This window comes from Melospiza georgiana, chromosome 11, assembly GCF_028018845.1.
Source record: "Melospiza georgiana isolate bMelGeo1 chromosome 11, bMelGeo1.pri, whole genome shotgun sequence".
Taxonomy (NCBI): Eukaryota; Metazoa; Chordata; class Aves; order Passeriformes; family Passerellidae; genus Melospiza; species Melospiza georgiana.
Genome location: NC_080440.1, coordinates 9,151,854 through 9,166,254, shown reverse-complemented (window position 1 = coordinate 9,166,254; position 14,401 = coordinate 9,151,854). Strand labels below are relative to the sequence as shown.

At 66.2% G+C, this 14,401-nt stretch overlaps 3 protein-coding genes across 4 annotated transcripts; 1 reads left to right on the top strand and 2 right to left on the bottom strand.

Moving 5' to 3' along the window:
- Positions 1-832: 832 nt before the first annotated feature.
- Positions 833-14,217, bottom strand: NDUFAF3 (NADH:ubiquinone oxidoreductase complex assembly factor 3). 2 transcript variants are annotated; one of them, XM_058031711.1, is made up of 5 exons: positions 14,177-14,217; positions 1,814-2,006; positions 1,662-1,728; positions 1,412-1,512; positions 833-1,294 (listed from the first exon to the last, which is right to left on the bottom strand). In XM_058031711.1, exons 2-5 carry the CDS (start codon positions 1,961-1,963, stop codon positions 1,211-1,213), a joined length of 402 nt encoding a protein of 133 aa, XP_057887694.1. In that variant the 5' UTR covers positions 1,964-2,006; positions 14,177-14,217; the 3' UTR covers positions 833-1,210. The 2 variants fall into 2 exon arrangements, with proteins under 2 accessions (XP_057887694.1, XP_057887693.1); XM_058031710.1 differs by lacking the exon at positions 14,177-14,217 and adding an exon at positions 2,145-2,203.
- On the top strand, positions 5,509-9,280 carry DALRD3 (DALR anticodon binding domain containing 3). Its single transcript, XM_058031707.1, is given in 16 exon segments — positions 5,509-5,626; positions 5,629-5,646; positions 5,649-5,696; positions 5,699-5,868; positions 5,995-6,287; positions 6,368-6,639; positions 6,847-6,905; positions 7,003-7,125; positions 7,245-7,315; positions 7,416-7,474; positions 7,774-7,856; positions 7,953-8,076; positions 8,164-8,222; positions 8,327-8,440; positions 8,663-8,731; positions 8,938-9,280. Coding segments are annotated over 16 exon segments (1,800 nt in total). The 3' UTR covers positions 9,058-9,280.
- WDR6 (WD repeat domain 6) lies at positions 9,387-14,311 on the bottom strand. The gene is made up of 6 exons (XM_058032230.1): positions 14,245-14,311; positions 11,761-14,170; positions 11,385-11,480; positions 11,076-11,192; positions 10,766-10,884; positions 9,387-10,685 (listed from the first exon to the last, which is right to left on the bottom strand). Exons 1-6 carry the CDS (start codon positions 14,309-14,311, stop codon positions 10,192-10,194), a joined length of 3,303 nt encoding a protein of 1,100 aa, XP_057888213.1. The 3' UTR covers positions 9,387-10,191.
- Between the last annotated feature and the right edge of the window lie 90 nt (positions 14,312-14,401).

Genomic DNA, 14,401 nt, shown 5'->3' with positions numbered 1-14,401 from the left:
CAGCCCAGAGCCCCTCTTCCTTCTTCACCTCCCTTGCTCTCCATCCTTGGCTCTGTCCCTTGCTTCCCACACTGTCAGAGGCAGGTGATAACCCCAGAAAGGACTGTGTGCGTGTGAAGGGTGACAGGGAGGGGAGAGCCCTGAGACAGAGCTGAGTGGGTAACACAGTGTGGCTTCTTTACAAATCCTTCCTGAGGGCAGAAGACAAGGGCTGGACTGCTGGGTAAGAAAGCAAACAGTTTTACATTGCCATTATCTCCTGCTGGCAGCTGCCAAACCCAGGCTGCACCCCCTTGGGCTGTTCACTGTGGAGTATCTGCCCAGGCTCCAGCAGAGCAGTTGTTCGCTGGAAGGTGGGCAATGCACTGAGGGGCACAAGTTTATGAAGGAGCTGATCTGCATTTCTGCAGGCCTGAGCAGGGCAACCTTCCCTGGCCTGGCAGGTTTACCTGTGAGACACTTGCTAAGCAAAGCCACCCAAACCTTGCAGCTGCATCCCCTGCCTTTGCCTGCCAAGGTGGCAGAGTTCAGGTGATGAGGCTTCCATGTACACAAGGTACATGTACTCTCTTCCCCAACTATGAACCATCCAGTTCAGGACAGGGACCCTTTCCAAGTCCCCTGCTGGAGCTTGAGCCTTCAATGAAAGGGGATGCAGCACCAGCTGGGACACACAAGTTGCTTGTGCTGGCTGTTCTCAGGAAGCTGCTGGCACATGGCATCCCACCAGCACACATGCTGCCCAGTGCCCAAGGTGAGCTCATGCCCCCTCAATTTGTTACAGCCTCAATGCATTGTGCATTAACCACCACACAATTTCTTGTACTTCCCATTTACATATATTTTCCTTGTGGAGCTCCAGATGTGCCTGGGGATGTACAGCTCACCCCACCAGCCTCCACCCTCCCTCAGGTGAGGCTTCTTGCTGCCAAGGTGTGGAGCATGACCTTGGCAGGGCTGTGGGAGCAGTGGCACCAGTAAAGCCTTGAGCTGTGCCCCACAGTCTCCAGCCCAGCCTGGGCAGGGAGGCCAAGAAGCCAGAGACTGCAGGGAGGAGCTAAGCCCATGTATTTTACATCTCTCCTGTGGCAGAGCCATCACTGAGCTGACAGCTCCACAGTTCACCATGGAGCAGTGACCCTCGGGGGCTTCAGGCGGGCAGGGGAGGAAGCACTCAGCCCCTGGGCACGGCAGGCAGTGCCTACACGGCTCAGGTGCCCCGCGGGGGGATGAGCCCAGCAGCCACCACGCGCCTTTCATTCATCAGGAAGTTGAAGGTTGCACATGCATTCGCCTGTGAATAGAAAAGGGAGTGAGTGAAGCTCCGGCCCTCAGAAAGAAGGGAGACGGCACATGACCCCCTCCCTCCCTCCCTCCCTTTCAATGGGGTGCTGCCTGGGCTCGCCCTTACCGTGTCCTGCACCTCCACAGCAATCCCGCGCTCCCGCATCTGCTTCATCATGGCAGGGTGCAGCCGCTCCACCCTGTCCCCCGTGCCCAGCACCAGGATCTCTGCAAGCAGGGCAAGACAAGGGTGGGCAGGGCAGCATTGGAGCTGCCTCGGCCCAGAGCTGCCCTTCCTGCGGGCACCAATGGCTCCCGCGCAGCCACCCCGACAGGAGCCCCAAGGGGGCAGCCCGCGCCCCTCCTGCCCCACGTACCTATCTGGGGCTCCAGCAGCCGGAACAGCGACAGACTCTCGAGCGAGATGTCCCGGTGGGAGCCAACCTGCGGGGACACGGCGCCCGTTGAGGGTGGCTGTCCCCGGCGCGCGGTGGCCCCGGCAGCCCCGGCCCCGCCGCCCGGCACTCACGTTCCACTGGAGGATGCTGCGGGGCAGCACGGCGCAGGGCCCCACCACCAGGTCTCCGCTGATGGTGAAGCCGCGGGTGCTGTAGCCCTCGATGAACATGATGTTGGGGGACTCCGGCTCCAGCACCATCACCCGCGTCCGCTGGTACATCTCATCGTCCGCCGGAGTGAGCCGGTGACCCCGGTACGGCGCTCTGCGGGGAGAGTGAGCAGCTGGGACACGGGGGACCCACGGACACCTCCCGGACACCCTGCGGCATCCCACAGGCACCTCCCCCGGTCGCAGGGCAGCGACGGTGCCGGTTGCCGGTGCCGGTTGCCGGTGCCGGTACCTGCCCGCCGCCCGCCCCACCGCCGGCACGAGCCGCCGCAGCGCCGCCATGGCCGCGACCCCGCCGGAACCGCCGGGCGGCCCCGCCCCCGCCGCTACCGCCCCCGGGCGGCCGGGGCCGGGACAGCGCCACCGGGGGAGCGGGATCGGAGCGGGGTCCCGGGAGCCCTCGGGGTCCCCCCGCCCGGGGTCCTGAGGGACGGGAGGGCGGCGGCATTCACACACCCGCTGCCTCCGGGCCCGGGCGCGCCCCGACCTGCAGAGCCCAGGTGGGCGCCGGAGCGAAACCGAAAGCGGCCGGTGGCGGGGCGGGAGCGGCACGGCGGGAGAAGGGTGCGGGGTGTCCCGTTGGAGCCTCTCCGCCCCCGCCGCCCCGACCCCGCCGCCAGGAGGGGCTGCGGACCGGCCCGGGCTGCTGTGCCGAACGCTGCGGGGCCGGAGGTGAGAGGGGAGCGAGCGGCTCCCCGGGCGGGAGGGAGCGGGCCCGGGTCTCGGCTGCGCTCCCGGCCCGGCCTTGCCGGTGCCCCTGCGCTGCCCCGGGCTCGGCACAGCGCCCCGGTTCCCCGTGTGCCCCGCTGCGGGCGGCTGGTGCCAGTCGGGGCTGAACGCCCGGAGCCGCCGCCGGCACCTCCCGCTGCACTCTCACCCTCCTCTTGCCGCGTTCGGTGCGGCCGGTGGCACTGCGGGCTCAGAGGTGCCCTGGGACAGGGGACCCACGTCCCCACCTGTGTCACCTCCCCGGGGCCAGCCGTGGCCTGACATTGCGGGGGCCACCGGGAAGCTCCCTGGCAGTGCGGCGGAGCATTTCCCGCCACCGTGCCGCGCCGGCGGCATCAGGAATTCCCACAGCCGGCAGCCTCGGCCAGGGCAGGGTCTCCGGGATCTCCGGGCAGCACCGCGGGAGCACCGCACGGGGCCGGTGGGGTTCCCCACGCGGTTTGAGTTCCCCCCATGCCCCTCGCCGGGGCGGGGGCCGGAGGCGCTGGCAGCGGCGGGGCCGGGCCGGGCCGTGCCGCCTCTAGGCGCAGGTGCCGGGGCAGGTGCCCTCCCTCGGGGACGGCTCGTGTTTCCGGGCCCCGTCGGGGGCTGATGGGCTGGCACCAGTTGCTCCAGCCCCACCGGGGCTTTGTTCGGAGCCGTTTCCTTTTGGCTCGGCCGTGCCGCCCTCCCCTTGGCACCCGGCCCGCGGCGCGGGGGGAGCCGGCAGCACAACCCCGGTCTCTTGCCGGCACCCCCGATCACAACGGCCCGGCGGTGGCTCCCACTCACCTCCTCCGCCCCGCTCCCCGCCGGTAAGTCGCCCTCTCCCCTCCTGGCCCACCGACTGCCCCAGGCTCGGGGTGGCATGGCCGTGGTGCCCGTGCCCATCCCTCCGCGGCGCCAGCGCGGGCAACGGAATCCCAAAAGCAGCTGTTCCCGCTGTGCCCAGCTGCCCTGGGGTTTCGTTACCCGCGCTCCCGCCACCGCCTCGCCGCACCCCTGCCCACCTGCCCGTGCTGGGCAAGAGCCGCGTGTCCCACTGCAACCCTGCCGGGGCCAGGGCAGCGCCTGGGCCGCGCTGGAAGAAGGGGGTGTCAGGACGGGGGATCGCCCGTGCCCAGCCTCGTGGCTCAGCCCCTGCACCGGGCTGGGGGGCGCTTCTGTTTCTTGTGCCCCCAACAGCTAAAAATAGCAGCTGGCTTCCTGGGAGAGTGTGGGGAGCGCGGCTGCTGGGCCGCAGCGTGGATGTGGTGCAGGCTGTGACACTGCCGAACTTCCTGCCCATGCCGGCTCTCCCTGGCCCTCGCAGCACCCCAGTCCCTGCAGGGATGGCAGGATCCAGCCCCTGAGAGAGAGATGGCTTTGGAATGACACGATCACTCCCGCTGAGCCAGCAGCCAGAGAGCCATCGGGGATGTCGTGTCTTTCCAAAGCTCTTTCGGCGCCTCCGAGAGCCCTCCCCAGGCCAGTGCACTGCCGGGGCCCACGTGGGCGGCCTGCAGACGCTCTGGGGATGTGGACGGATCCAGCCTGGACCCAGCTTGAGTGGTGACACAAGGTCCAGCAAGTCCCCCTGGCCGGGCAGGGTCCTGGGCAGCTCCTGCCCTGCGGACAGTCAGCAGTTGGTCTGGTGTGAGCAGCGATTCTCAGATCACCTCTTGGCTGTGGGTGGTGCAGGGAGCACCCCACCATGGCACGGCTGGGGGACGTGTTCTCACTCCTGCCCTGGGGCTGCAGATTCTCACTGGCTGTGGGCTGCAGCCCTGGGGCTCCAGAGCTGCCTGAGGAGCCCCAAAGGCAGTTGTTGCGTTCCTGGAAGAGCCCATGTGGCAGGATCTGTCCTCACCCTGCTCCCCCCCCTTTTCCCCCACGCACACAAGCCCTGGAGGAACCGGTTTGGGCCCTGCGGGCAGAGCTCCTTCCTTTCCCCGCACCCCCCACCTGCCTACCGGGGAGGGCAGGAAGGGCACAACAGAAAGGGAGGTCCCTAACTCTGTGCTGTGGTGGGGTTTGGTGCTTCCTGCTCCTGTCAGTCAGGCTTGGTGCCACGGGGCTGGGGCTGTGCTGGGCCCTTGCCCTGTCCCCAGCCACTGGCACACTTGTCAGGGAGCTGGCCAGCACTGAGCTCTCTGTCAGATCTGTGCTTCAACCATTGCTGTGGAGCAGCTCAGCTCTGCAGATGTAATCAAGACCATGATGGCGTGATCTAATCGCTTCCACTTCCTTCTTCCTGGGGCTGATAAGCAAGACACTGCTCATGTGCTGGACAGGAGAGCAGCCCTCTGGGGCAGGCCTGGAGAACATGGCAGGGCGTGCACACACAGCTGCTCATCGCTGTGCCACACAGAAGCCATGCTGCAGGCACATGGGTGCTGCTGATGTTCCTCAGCCATCGTGTCAGAGTCCAGCCAAGCCCTGGGGCTTATCTGGACAGGCTGGACTGCCCAGCGAGGGTCTGCCAGTGACACCATGCCCACAGCTGGGGTCTGCCTCACACACTCCAGCCCAGCCAAACCTCCTTTCCCACCACAGTTCAGGCCCTGGACCTGCTCCCAGGGCCCTTTGTTGTCCCCAGCAGCCCAGGGACCGCCAGGCTGTGCTCTGGGCTGGGCCATGCCCATGGCTGTGCTGCACTCTCTGCCCCAAGCAGCCCTTTCTGCCCAGGCCTCTCTGACTATGGCACAGCCTCTGGCTCCTGCTCCTGCTCAGCTCCTGAGGGTTTTACGTCTGGGCTCCCCGGTTTTGGAGAAGAGAGGACACCACTCCTACACGCCTCAGAGTGACACCATGGCCCCGCTGGGGTGAGGCCGAGTGGGACTGACACCCTCTCGGGCTATTCGGGGTGCCTGCTTGCAGCCCTGTGGTCCTGTCCTGACACACCCATCATGGCGGCGCCCGCTGCCCGCCACACCCACCATGGCGGCTCCACGCCCGTCCCCCCAAGATGGCCGCCCTGCCCGGCCAAGGCGCCCGTCACCAAGATGGCCGCCCGGGAGCGCCGCACGCAACATGGCGGCCTTCTGGGAGAGGCGTGACATCATTTCCGGCCGCGGTGGCGGAAGCGCGCGATGGGCGAGGAGATGGACGGGGGCCGCCCGGGGGTGGCGGCGACGCTGCGGGCGCTGAACGGGGCCCTGGGGCGGCCCGCCGCGCTCTGGGTGAAGGAGAGCGGCGCCCGCAACCTGCGCCACCGGGACTTCCTGGCGCCGCGGGCCGCGCTGAGCGCCGCCTTTCCCGGCGGGCAGGTAGGCCGCGGCGGCGTGGGCAGGGCTGGCTCGGGAGCGGGATTTGCGGGAGCGGTTTGACGGGGCCGGGGCTGGAGCCGTCCTGTGCCCGTGCAGCCCGGACCGCTCCTCGCCCTCCGCCCGCAGGTGCCCCCCGAGGCCGTGTCGGCGGTGCCGTCGCTGCGGGGCCCGGCGGTGCTGCCGCTGCGGGTCTGCCGGCAGACGGCGGCGGGGCTGGCGGTGCAGGTGCACCGGCCCGAGGCCTTCCAGCGCCTTCTGGGGGCTCTGCCCGGCCCGGCCGCCCCCGCCGCGGGGCCGCGCACGGGCTGCGTGGTGCTGCACTGCCCGGCCCTGCGCAGCAACCCCGCGGCCCTGCGGCCCCGCCACCTCCGCTCCGTCCTGCTGGCCGACCACCTGGCCCAGCTGCTGCGCGCCCAGGGGTGAGTGCTCCGGCCCGTGCTGCTCCCGGCCCCGCCGCAGCGCCCGCCGCTCCCAGCGCCTGCCTCGCCCTCTCCCGCAGGGTCCACGTGCGCCTGGTCCCTGCCCTCAGCGAGGAGAGGAGCTGGGACGTCCTGCGGCAGCTCCGCGTCTGCTGGCCCTCCGGCTCCGGCGGCTCGGCCCTCGCTGATGCCATCTCGGCCCTGAAGGCAGCGCTGGGCCGGTGCCCCTGTGCCGCAGCCTGTGAGCCGGGGCCAGGCACAGCCGAGGGTGTCATCTCTAAGGTGCACCTGAAGAGCTTCGTGGAGCAGCAGGGCTTGTTGGGCTATGACCCCAATCTAGATGTGCTTCTCGGTGAGCCTCACATGTACAGCAGCTCAGGTGTGGCAGTGGGGGTGGAATGGGTGCAAATAGACCTGTTTCCTTTCAGCTGTTTTTAACAAAAATAAGGTGGGGTGGTGGACACAAATGTTCTCCTTCAGTCTGGTTTGAGCCTGGGGCAGATCTGATGCTGGGGGGTGGAGAATGCCGTGTCCCACTGTGTGTCCTTCCTTCTTTCAGTGACAGAGAGGACACTGCGGTCCTTGGCTGAGCTGCAGGAAGCTGTTCTGCAGTGTCCAGTGAGTGACCCCACAGCACTGCCCACCTCTCTCCTCCCAAGTGTCCCTTCCTTCTGGCAGGTAATGGGATTGAGCTCCCTGTTGTGCTCTCCTGCAGGCCAAAGGCCAGAGCAGTTGCTGCAGCATCGTGCATGTGGTGAACTGTGAGGAGGAATTCCAGCAGCAGCAGCTGGATGTGCTCTGGAGGATTTTGGATCCGGGAGCCCACACAGCTTTGCAGGTGAGCAAGAGCAGCCTCTAACCCTTCTCAGTGTGGCCCCCAGCATCCATCCTTGGCTCTAGGCTTAGAACAGGGCTGGATTTCACTCCATTCCCAGCCTCAGCCTCTGTGCCTTTCAGAAACACCTTGTCTGTGGGCCAGTGAAGGTGACCAACCCCTCATCACCCATTGGGGCAGACCAGTACTTCCAGTAAGTTGCTGTGCAGGGCACCTGCTGCTTTCTCTGCTGCTAAGGCTCCCTGTGGGCCAGCTCAGCCCACAGCAGGTGGCTCTGTCTGTGTTTGTCCCAGGCTCCGGAAGCACCAGATGTATGAGGCCTCCGTGATCAAGTATGGGGAGCTTGCACAAGGTGACAGCTGGGCTCCATGGGGATGCTGCTCCATCCCATCTTCATTGCTCCCATGAGTCCACAGCTGGGGGGGCTGCACCTGCAGGGTGCTCCTTCTCCCCTCCAGGACTGAGCCAGGTGTTGCCCTCGCTTTGGGAAGGCATGTGAACATCCAGGGCACTGGCACAGAGCAACTCCTGATGGGAGCCAGGGCTGGTGCCGTGGTGGTCCTCAACCAGGGGTGTCCTGCCTGGGTGCTGGTGGTATCAGTACATGGGAATGGAGCAAGCTGTGCATGATGGCACCTACATTCTCCACAGATGAGGCCTGGACAGAGGTGATTGATACCCTGACAGTGGCTGCCATCAGGTTTGAGATGCTGAGCACTGCTCACCGGAGTCAGGTAGGACAGTGGCTTGCATGGGGCCAGGGCTGGCAGGCTGTGGGAAGAGTAGATCTGTGCTGAGCAGCCTGGACTGTGGCTTCTCCCTGCCCTCAGATCACCCTGGACCTGGAGAACAACAGCATCTCCACGAAGGGAACAAAGAGTGGTGCCTTTGTGATGTACAACTGTGCCCGGCTGGCCACGCTCTTCAGCACCTTCCAGCGGGCTGTGGAGCAGGGTGAGCATCAGCCCCAGCACCTCCTCTGACAGCCACTGCTGGAGCCACAGGGGCTTCTTTGGGCACAGCAGTCTCCCTGCTTTCCAGGCACATACCCACCTCTGCCACCAGTGTCTGAACTGAACTTCTCCTGCCTCCGAGAAGAGGTGAGTGCTGAGACGAGGAATGGGGGATCTGTGCACCCTTGGCTCTGGGGATGGATGCTATGGCCCAGGAGAATCTGACACTTACACATGTCATCCCTTCACAGGGTGAATGGCTCCTGCTCTTCAACTATCTCCTGCCCTTCCCTGAAGTCCTGCAGCAGGCAGCACAGCTGCCCCCACCCTCCAAGGGGATCCGGATCACTGCCAGCACAGAGACAGTAAGTGCCACGTGCCACAGCACCCATGGATGCTGCTCCAGCAGGCCCAGCCCAGGGCAAAGCTTCAGGCCAGCAGGTGCTGCCCATCAGTGAGCAACACAGGGACAGTGCTGAGAGAATAGATGGCCGTGCCCCTGGGGCAGTTCCTGCTTTGCTTGGGGTGGGTGAGGGCCCAAGACCAGCCCGAATTCACTGTGCCATGAGAATGTCTCTGCCTTGTAGGTGTGCAAGTTCCTCATCCAGCTCAGCATGGATTTCAGCTCCTACTACAACCGGGTGCACATCCTGGGGGTGAGTTAGGTGTGCCAGCCTCAGCCTTGTGCCCCTGCAGTCTTTGGGGCTGCACTGCTCCTGGGGGGCAGCCATGTGGGGAATGGTGCCAGGAGTGTGATGGCCCCCTGTCCCATCCTCCAGGGGAGCAGAGGCAGCAGTGCCTGCAGGGCCAGCCTGCCAAGGGGCAGTTTGGCCACCAGTCCAAGCTACCTTTCTGCCTGCAGGAGCCGTTCCCTCATCTCTTTGACCAGATGTTTGCTCGCCTCCAGCTGCTGGGAGCAGTGAGAGATGTGTTCCACAGCGCCCTGGCAACCCTGCACCTCCCTCCCCTCAGCCAGATCTGAGCCACCCCTGAAGAGCTGGACCATGGTGGGACAGTCACCTACACACCACACCTTGGGGGGAGAACAGGGCACACTGTCCTGGCAGGGCAAGGGCTGCTCCAGTGGCAGGCAAGGCACAGTTCAGCCCCACGGAGGCATTTCCCTTCCCATGGTGTTTGGGGATTGGTCTGTGCTCTCTGCAGCTGTGCCCAGTGTGGGACATGGATGCCCCTCCACATCCACACCAGCAGAAGGGAAAAGGGCTCCCATGCCACCCCAGAAAGATGGGCTGGGACTACTGGGGAGGTGGCAGCAGGGACCAGTCACCACAAAGACAGACAAATGCCAACTTCACTTCCCTCAAAACTTTATTGAAAGGTGCTCCGTGCTGGCAGGGAGCTCCTGAGGCTCCTGGCTCCTGTTGGGCTCTGAGCCAGGCCCCAGTATTGGGGTCCAATACACTTGTTGCTGGACAACCCCTCTATGTGTCTGACCTCAGGGTTGTTTGTCTTTCCTTCCTTTCTTTGGTCTGACTGTCCTGGATTCTGCTGCTAGGTAGGAAAAACCCACTTGGCCTGCAGGGGGTGGTAATTGTGGGCAGCCCAGCCACCCCTGATGCCACAAGGGTGCTGCTGTGGAGGATCAGTGTCCCTGTGGATTTCAGCTCTGCAGGGTCAAGACTGTCACACAGGGCTCTGTCTGTGGACACGCAAGGCTGCAGCCCACCATGTGTCACACCAGTACCCGACCCTTCCTGGCCTCCTGCTGCTCTCAAGCTCCCAGGGCCGGGCCATATCCTCAGTGCCCTCCCAAGCAATGTTCCTCTCTGAGACCAAGACTGGAAAGCTGACATTGGTCCTTCACACCTTGCAGAGAAGAGCTGCTCTTGGGCAGCAGGGGCTAACAGCCCCACTTCCTTACTGCATGGGGAAGCCCTAGGGCTTGTCTGGAGGGATCACATCTGCCTTCTCAGAGACCACTGGCCTGAAGCACGACAACCATGGCATGTGCCTGAAGGAGCCAAGTATGCCTGTCCCCTCAGGGCAAGACGCACAAGTGTGCAGGCTGGAGGCAGGGACCACAGTGATGGGCAAAGCCCAAGTGCAGGGTGCCCTCTGAATGCAGGCAGGGATCTGGGTGTGTCACACACCTGCCTCATTCCTGAGGAGCCTCTTGTGGAGGAGGTTTGGAGCAGGCTGTGCCACACAGCATCTCCAGGCCCTGCCCACAGAGCACGCAGTAGTAGCGCAGCTCACCCCCAGCCTCCTCCACCTCCCAGCAGTCGAGCTCAGCTAGGTCAGGCACGTGGAAGAAGGTGGTGCTGAGGGGCAGCAGCTCTCCTGGGCAGCGGTTCCACAGCGTCAGGCGCTGGTCCACTGAGGCCGAGAGCAGCAGGTCTGGCCGCAGCACGCGGATCCCCGTCACGTGGGCAGCGTGGGCACAGGGCCTGCACACCCGCTCCAGGAGCCGCAGGCAGGTCCCTGCCGTGCCCTCAGCCCTGCCCAGGGCTACCTCCAGCAGGCAGACGTGGATGGAGCCATCGTCGCTGCCGCTGGCCACCAGGTACCGTCCCTCGGGCGTCTCTCGGACGTGGAGGCTGTTGACGCCGCAGCTGTGCGCCATGACCGTGACCAGCGGGGCCGCCAGGGCTGGGAAAACAGGCTGGGTCAGGAGAGCAGTGCTCACCTTGGCAGAGGGAGCACAAGAGCTGCTGGGCAGCAGCACTCACCCAAGGGCTGCATCTCTCCCTCTGCCTGGTGCAGGGCGTCTGCTGCATCCGTGATGGGGCCGGTGATGTCCCAGAAGGCAACGCTGCCATCAGTGGCTGCGCTGCACAGGAGGTGCCTCCTGGAATGGGGGGTGTAGAGGGAGTCTCTGGCTGCAGCCCTGGGGGTCCCCACTGAGATCCGTGGAAGTGGCAGAGCAGCCCCCAGGGATTAACTTCTCCCTTCCCTCTGCCTGCTGAGCTGCCAGCACTCTGCAAGGACAGACATTTCTCCCCAGAGCCCATCACTTGCAGCCCAGCATTCAGGGCTCACCTCTCTCCTCCTGCCCCTGTGTGCAGGAATGCTTCCACCTTCAGCACACAGCGCTGGTGGTGAAATGACTCTGCCACCAGCACCAACTTCCGAGCAGCCTCCAGCAGCCCAAAGATCCTGTAATGGAGCAGAGGCCAGTTGGCTGTGGGAGAGTAGGAGCTTCTGGCTCCACTGCCCCATTTCCCACCATGCCCTGTCTTATGGCCAGCTCAGAGCAGGCCACATCCCATGGCAGTAGCCTGATTTGAGCCTGCTCTGCTGCCATCACCAGCTCCATTCTCCCTGCCAAGCCCCATGATGGCTTCTCACCGGACTGATCCATCGCTGCAGGCAGCAGCCAGGAATTTCCATGGTGTTGGCAGCTGCTTGGTGCTCGTCCCAGGCACAACTGACAGGGACATGTACCTGCAGCAAAGACACAACATTCACCAACACCTCTGTGGCCCCATGGAGGTGGGTGGCCCAGGAGAGCAGCCCTGAGCCTTTCCCTAACACCAAAAGCCCCTTGAGGCCCACAGCGCACTGTACACCAGGAATCACACACGAAGCCACGTTGGTTCTGTCTGCCTCAGCTGAACCTGCAGCTGCACAGAGCAGGTATTCCAGTGGAGGCCCATGCAGCTCCCAACACCCTCCCACACTGTGATCACTACTAATCCTGCCTTGGGCAGTCCCTGATCATCACCTCGTCTCTGGGTCCATCTTGACAAGCTTGTGCCTGTTCTTCTTCTTCTCCCAGTGCTTGTCCAGCCGGTGGGAGGCCACGTGCATGACCTGGCAGGCCACAGCACTCTGAGCCGCCGTGTCCCCGGTGCACAGCAGCCGGTAGCACTCGATCTGTGCACGGCCACCAGCAGAGAAGAGCAGGGCAGACAAGCCCTCATCACCAAGGCCCTCATCTCCAGGTCCCATGGCGAATGCCAACGTCCTCACACTGGAAATGTGGTCACTGAGGCGGGCAAGGGGCACAGCTGCCCGAGAGTTCTCACTGAGCACCAGGACACAGGTCGTGGTGTCCTCACTGCCGGTGACAAACACGTTAATGGTGGCACGGCCGGGCACCTGCAGGGCCCCCAGGCGCCGCACGCAGGTGATCTCCCGCCCGTGCAGGGATTCCAGCAGCACCTGCTGCTCGCAGGGCTCGGCCTCACGGTGGTACAGCATCACATCCCCAGACTTGATAAAGGCGAACACCTCGGCCGAGGGGCTGCTGCAGTAGCTCCAGGAGCGGTGCCCGCCCCCGCAGGGGATGCAGTGCATGTTCTCGCCGGTCCTGCTGCTCCACACCACGAAGTTGTCAGCGTGAAAGCCCAGCACAAGCAGGTCCCCATCCGAGGTGAAGTGCAGCTCCTCAATCCATTGCAGCCCTTTGCAGGGCCTGTGCTTCTGCAGGACCTCCAGCTGCTGGTCCCGCAGGCGGAGCTGGCGGTAGACACCATCCCGGCCCGTGCTGTAAATGTAGCCCTTGTGGATGGTCACCGAGGTAACTCCTGTCTTCCCATGGAGTCCAAAGAGCACTGACAGTGGGGACTCAAGAGGAAGAGCCTCTTTGTGCAAAAAGCAAGAGGGCTCCAGCTCATTGCTGGAGTCCTCAACAACGGGGTCAGTGCCACCATTGACAATGCTGGTGCTTTCTGCAGCCCACCCCGAGGAGCTGCTGCAAGGAAAGAGGAGGAGGGAGCCCCGGCGGTCGCCACAGACCAGGAGCCCTTCCTGGGGCAAGAAGGCGGCACAGGTGTGCCAGCGCTGCTTGCAGGGGGGCAGCAGGTACCGACCCATGAGCCGCACCCAGGGAGCCTGCCCGGGGCGGTGGGTGACGTCCAGCCAGAGCACCTCCCCGTCGGGACCAGAGGCCAGAAGAGCAGCAGCGGTGTCGGGGAGCAGCCCGGGACGGAGAGCCCAGCTCAGCCCGTGCACGGCCCCCTCGAACAGCGTGAGCTCGGTGGCGTCCCCGGGGCGGCTCAAGGCGAAAAGGAGGAGGCGCCCGTCGCCGCCGGCCACGGCGCAGAGCGTCTCGTCCCATCCGTGCAGCGGGGCGGCCGCCAGCAAGGCGCGGGGCCCGCTGGCACCGGGGTGCAGCACCGGCGTCCAGCAACCCTGAGCCACCTCGAATGCCGCCAGCCCGCCCGCCTCGTCCAGCACCAGCACCCGCTGCGGCCCCACCAGCAGCACGGCCCGCGGCCGCTCCCGGGCCCCCAGCGCTGCAACGGCAGGGATCGCCGCTGTAGCCTCCCGCCGGGGCAGCCAGAGCCGGACGCCGCCGTCGTCGCCGCCCGTGGCCAGGCGGCCGCCGGCGGGGCGCAGGGCCAGGGCGCGCAGGGCCCCGCGGTGTCCGCGCCGCGCCCGCCGCACGGTGCCGCCGCCGCCCCACTCCAGGCAGGCGCCGTCCTCCCCGGCGCTGACCGGGAGCGGCCCCCGCAGCACCACGGCGGCCACTCGCGCCCCGTGCCCGTAGCACACCAGCAGGCAGGTGCCGGCCCCGTCCCCGCCGCCCAACTCGCCCACGGCCCACAGCCGCACGCTGCGGTCTTCGGAGGCGGAGGCGAGCAGTCCCCGCGACGCCGCGTAGCAGAGCGCCAGCACCGCGCCCCGGTGCCCGCACAGCTGACGGTGCGGGGCCGCGGCCGCCGCCGCCCGCCACACCACCACGTTCCCCATCGCCGTGCCGGCCGCCAGCGCCAGCCGCCCCCAGCTCATCCCCGCCAGCACGGCGCAGCGCAGCGCCCCGGCCCCGCCACAGCTCGCCTGCCGCAGCCAGCGCCCGCCGCCCCACCACTCGTAGAGCGCCACGGTCCCGCCGCCCAGCGCCAGCGCCAGCCGCCCGCCCGCCGCCCACCGCGCCTCCCACACCCGCGCCCGGAGCTCGCGCGCGGCCCCGCCACCGCACGCCGCCAGCAGCGGCCCAGCGCCCGCTCCGCCGCGCCGCACCGCCAGCACCGCCAGCCAGCGCCCGCCGAACACCGCTACTCGCGCCGCCGGCCCGGGTCCCGGCTCGGTCCGCAGCCCCTGCACGCTGGCCTCACGCAGCACGCTCCGCCGGCCCGCCGCCGCCGCCGGCCCGCCGCCGCTCAGCCGAAACGCCACCACCTCCGGGCCTGTACCTGCGGGACACCGCGTCAGCCGCTGCCGCTGGCCCCGCCGCCCGCCCCGGTCCGGTCCCGGCGCTCACCCGCCAGCAGCACATCCCCCGCGAACTCCAGCGCGGTCACCGGGGCCACCAGAGCTACCGACTCCATCTTGCCCCCACCAACCCCAACCCCGCCCCCTCAGCGCTCATTGGCCGAGTCCCACGTGGCCCCGCCCCGCCCCCGCCCATTGGCCGGTCC

What these genes read in the sequence shown, in the direction of transcription:
- NDUFAF3 (XM_058031710.1), bottom strand. Translation starts at nt 2,194, where the DNA reads ATGGCGGCGCTGCGGCGGCTCGTGCCGGCGGTGGGGCGGGCGGCGGGC. An exon ending in GCAGCATCCTCCAGTGGAAC is followed by an intron (nt 1,729 to 1,813) that starts GTGAGTGCCGGG and finishes GTGTCCCCGCAG; the next exon opens with GTTGGCTCCCACCGGGACAT. An exon ending in CTGTGGAGGTGCAGGACACG is followed by an intron (nt 1,295 to 1,411) that starts GTAAGGGCGAGC and finishes TTCTATTCACAG; the next exon opens with GCGAATGCATGTGCAACCTT.
- WDR6 (XM_058032230.1), bottom strand. Translation starts at nt 14,311, where the DNA reads ATGGAGTCGGTAGCTCTGGTGGCCCCGGTGACCGCGCTGGAGTTCGCG. An exon ending in AAGATGGACCCAGAGACGAG is followed by an intron (nt 11,481 to 11,760) that starts GTGATGATCAGG and finishes TCTTTGCTGCAG; the next exon opens with GTACATGTCCCTGTCAGTTG. An exon ending in GGGAGAGATGCAGCCCTTGG is followed by an intron (nt 10,686 to 10,765) that starts GTGAGTGCTGCT and finishes CTGTTTTCCCAG; the next exon opens with CCCTGGCGGCCCCGCTGGTC.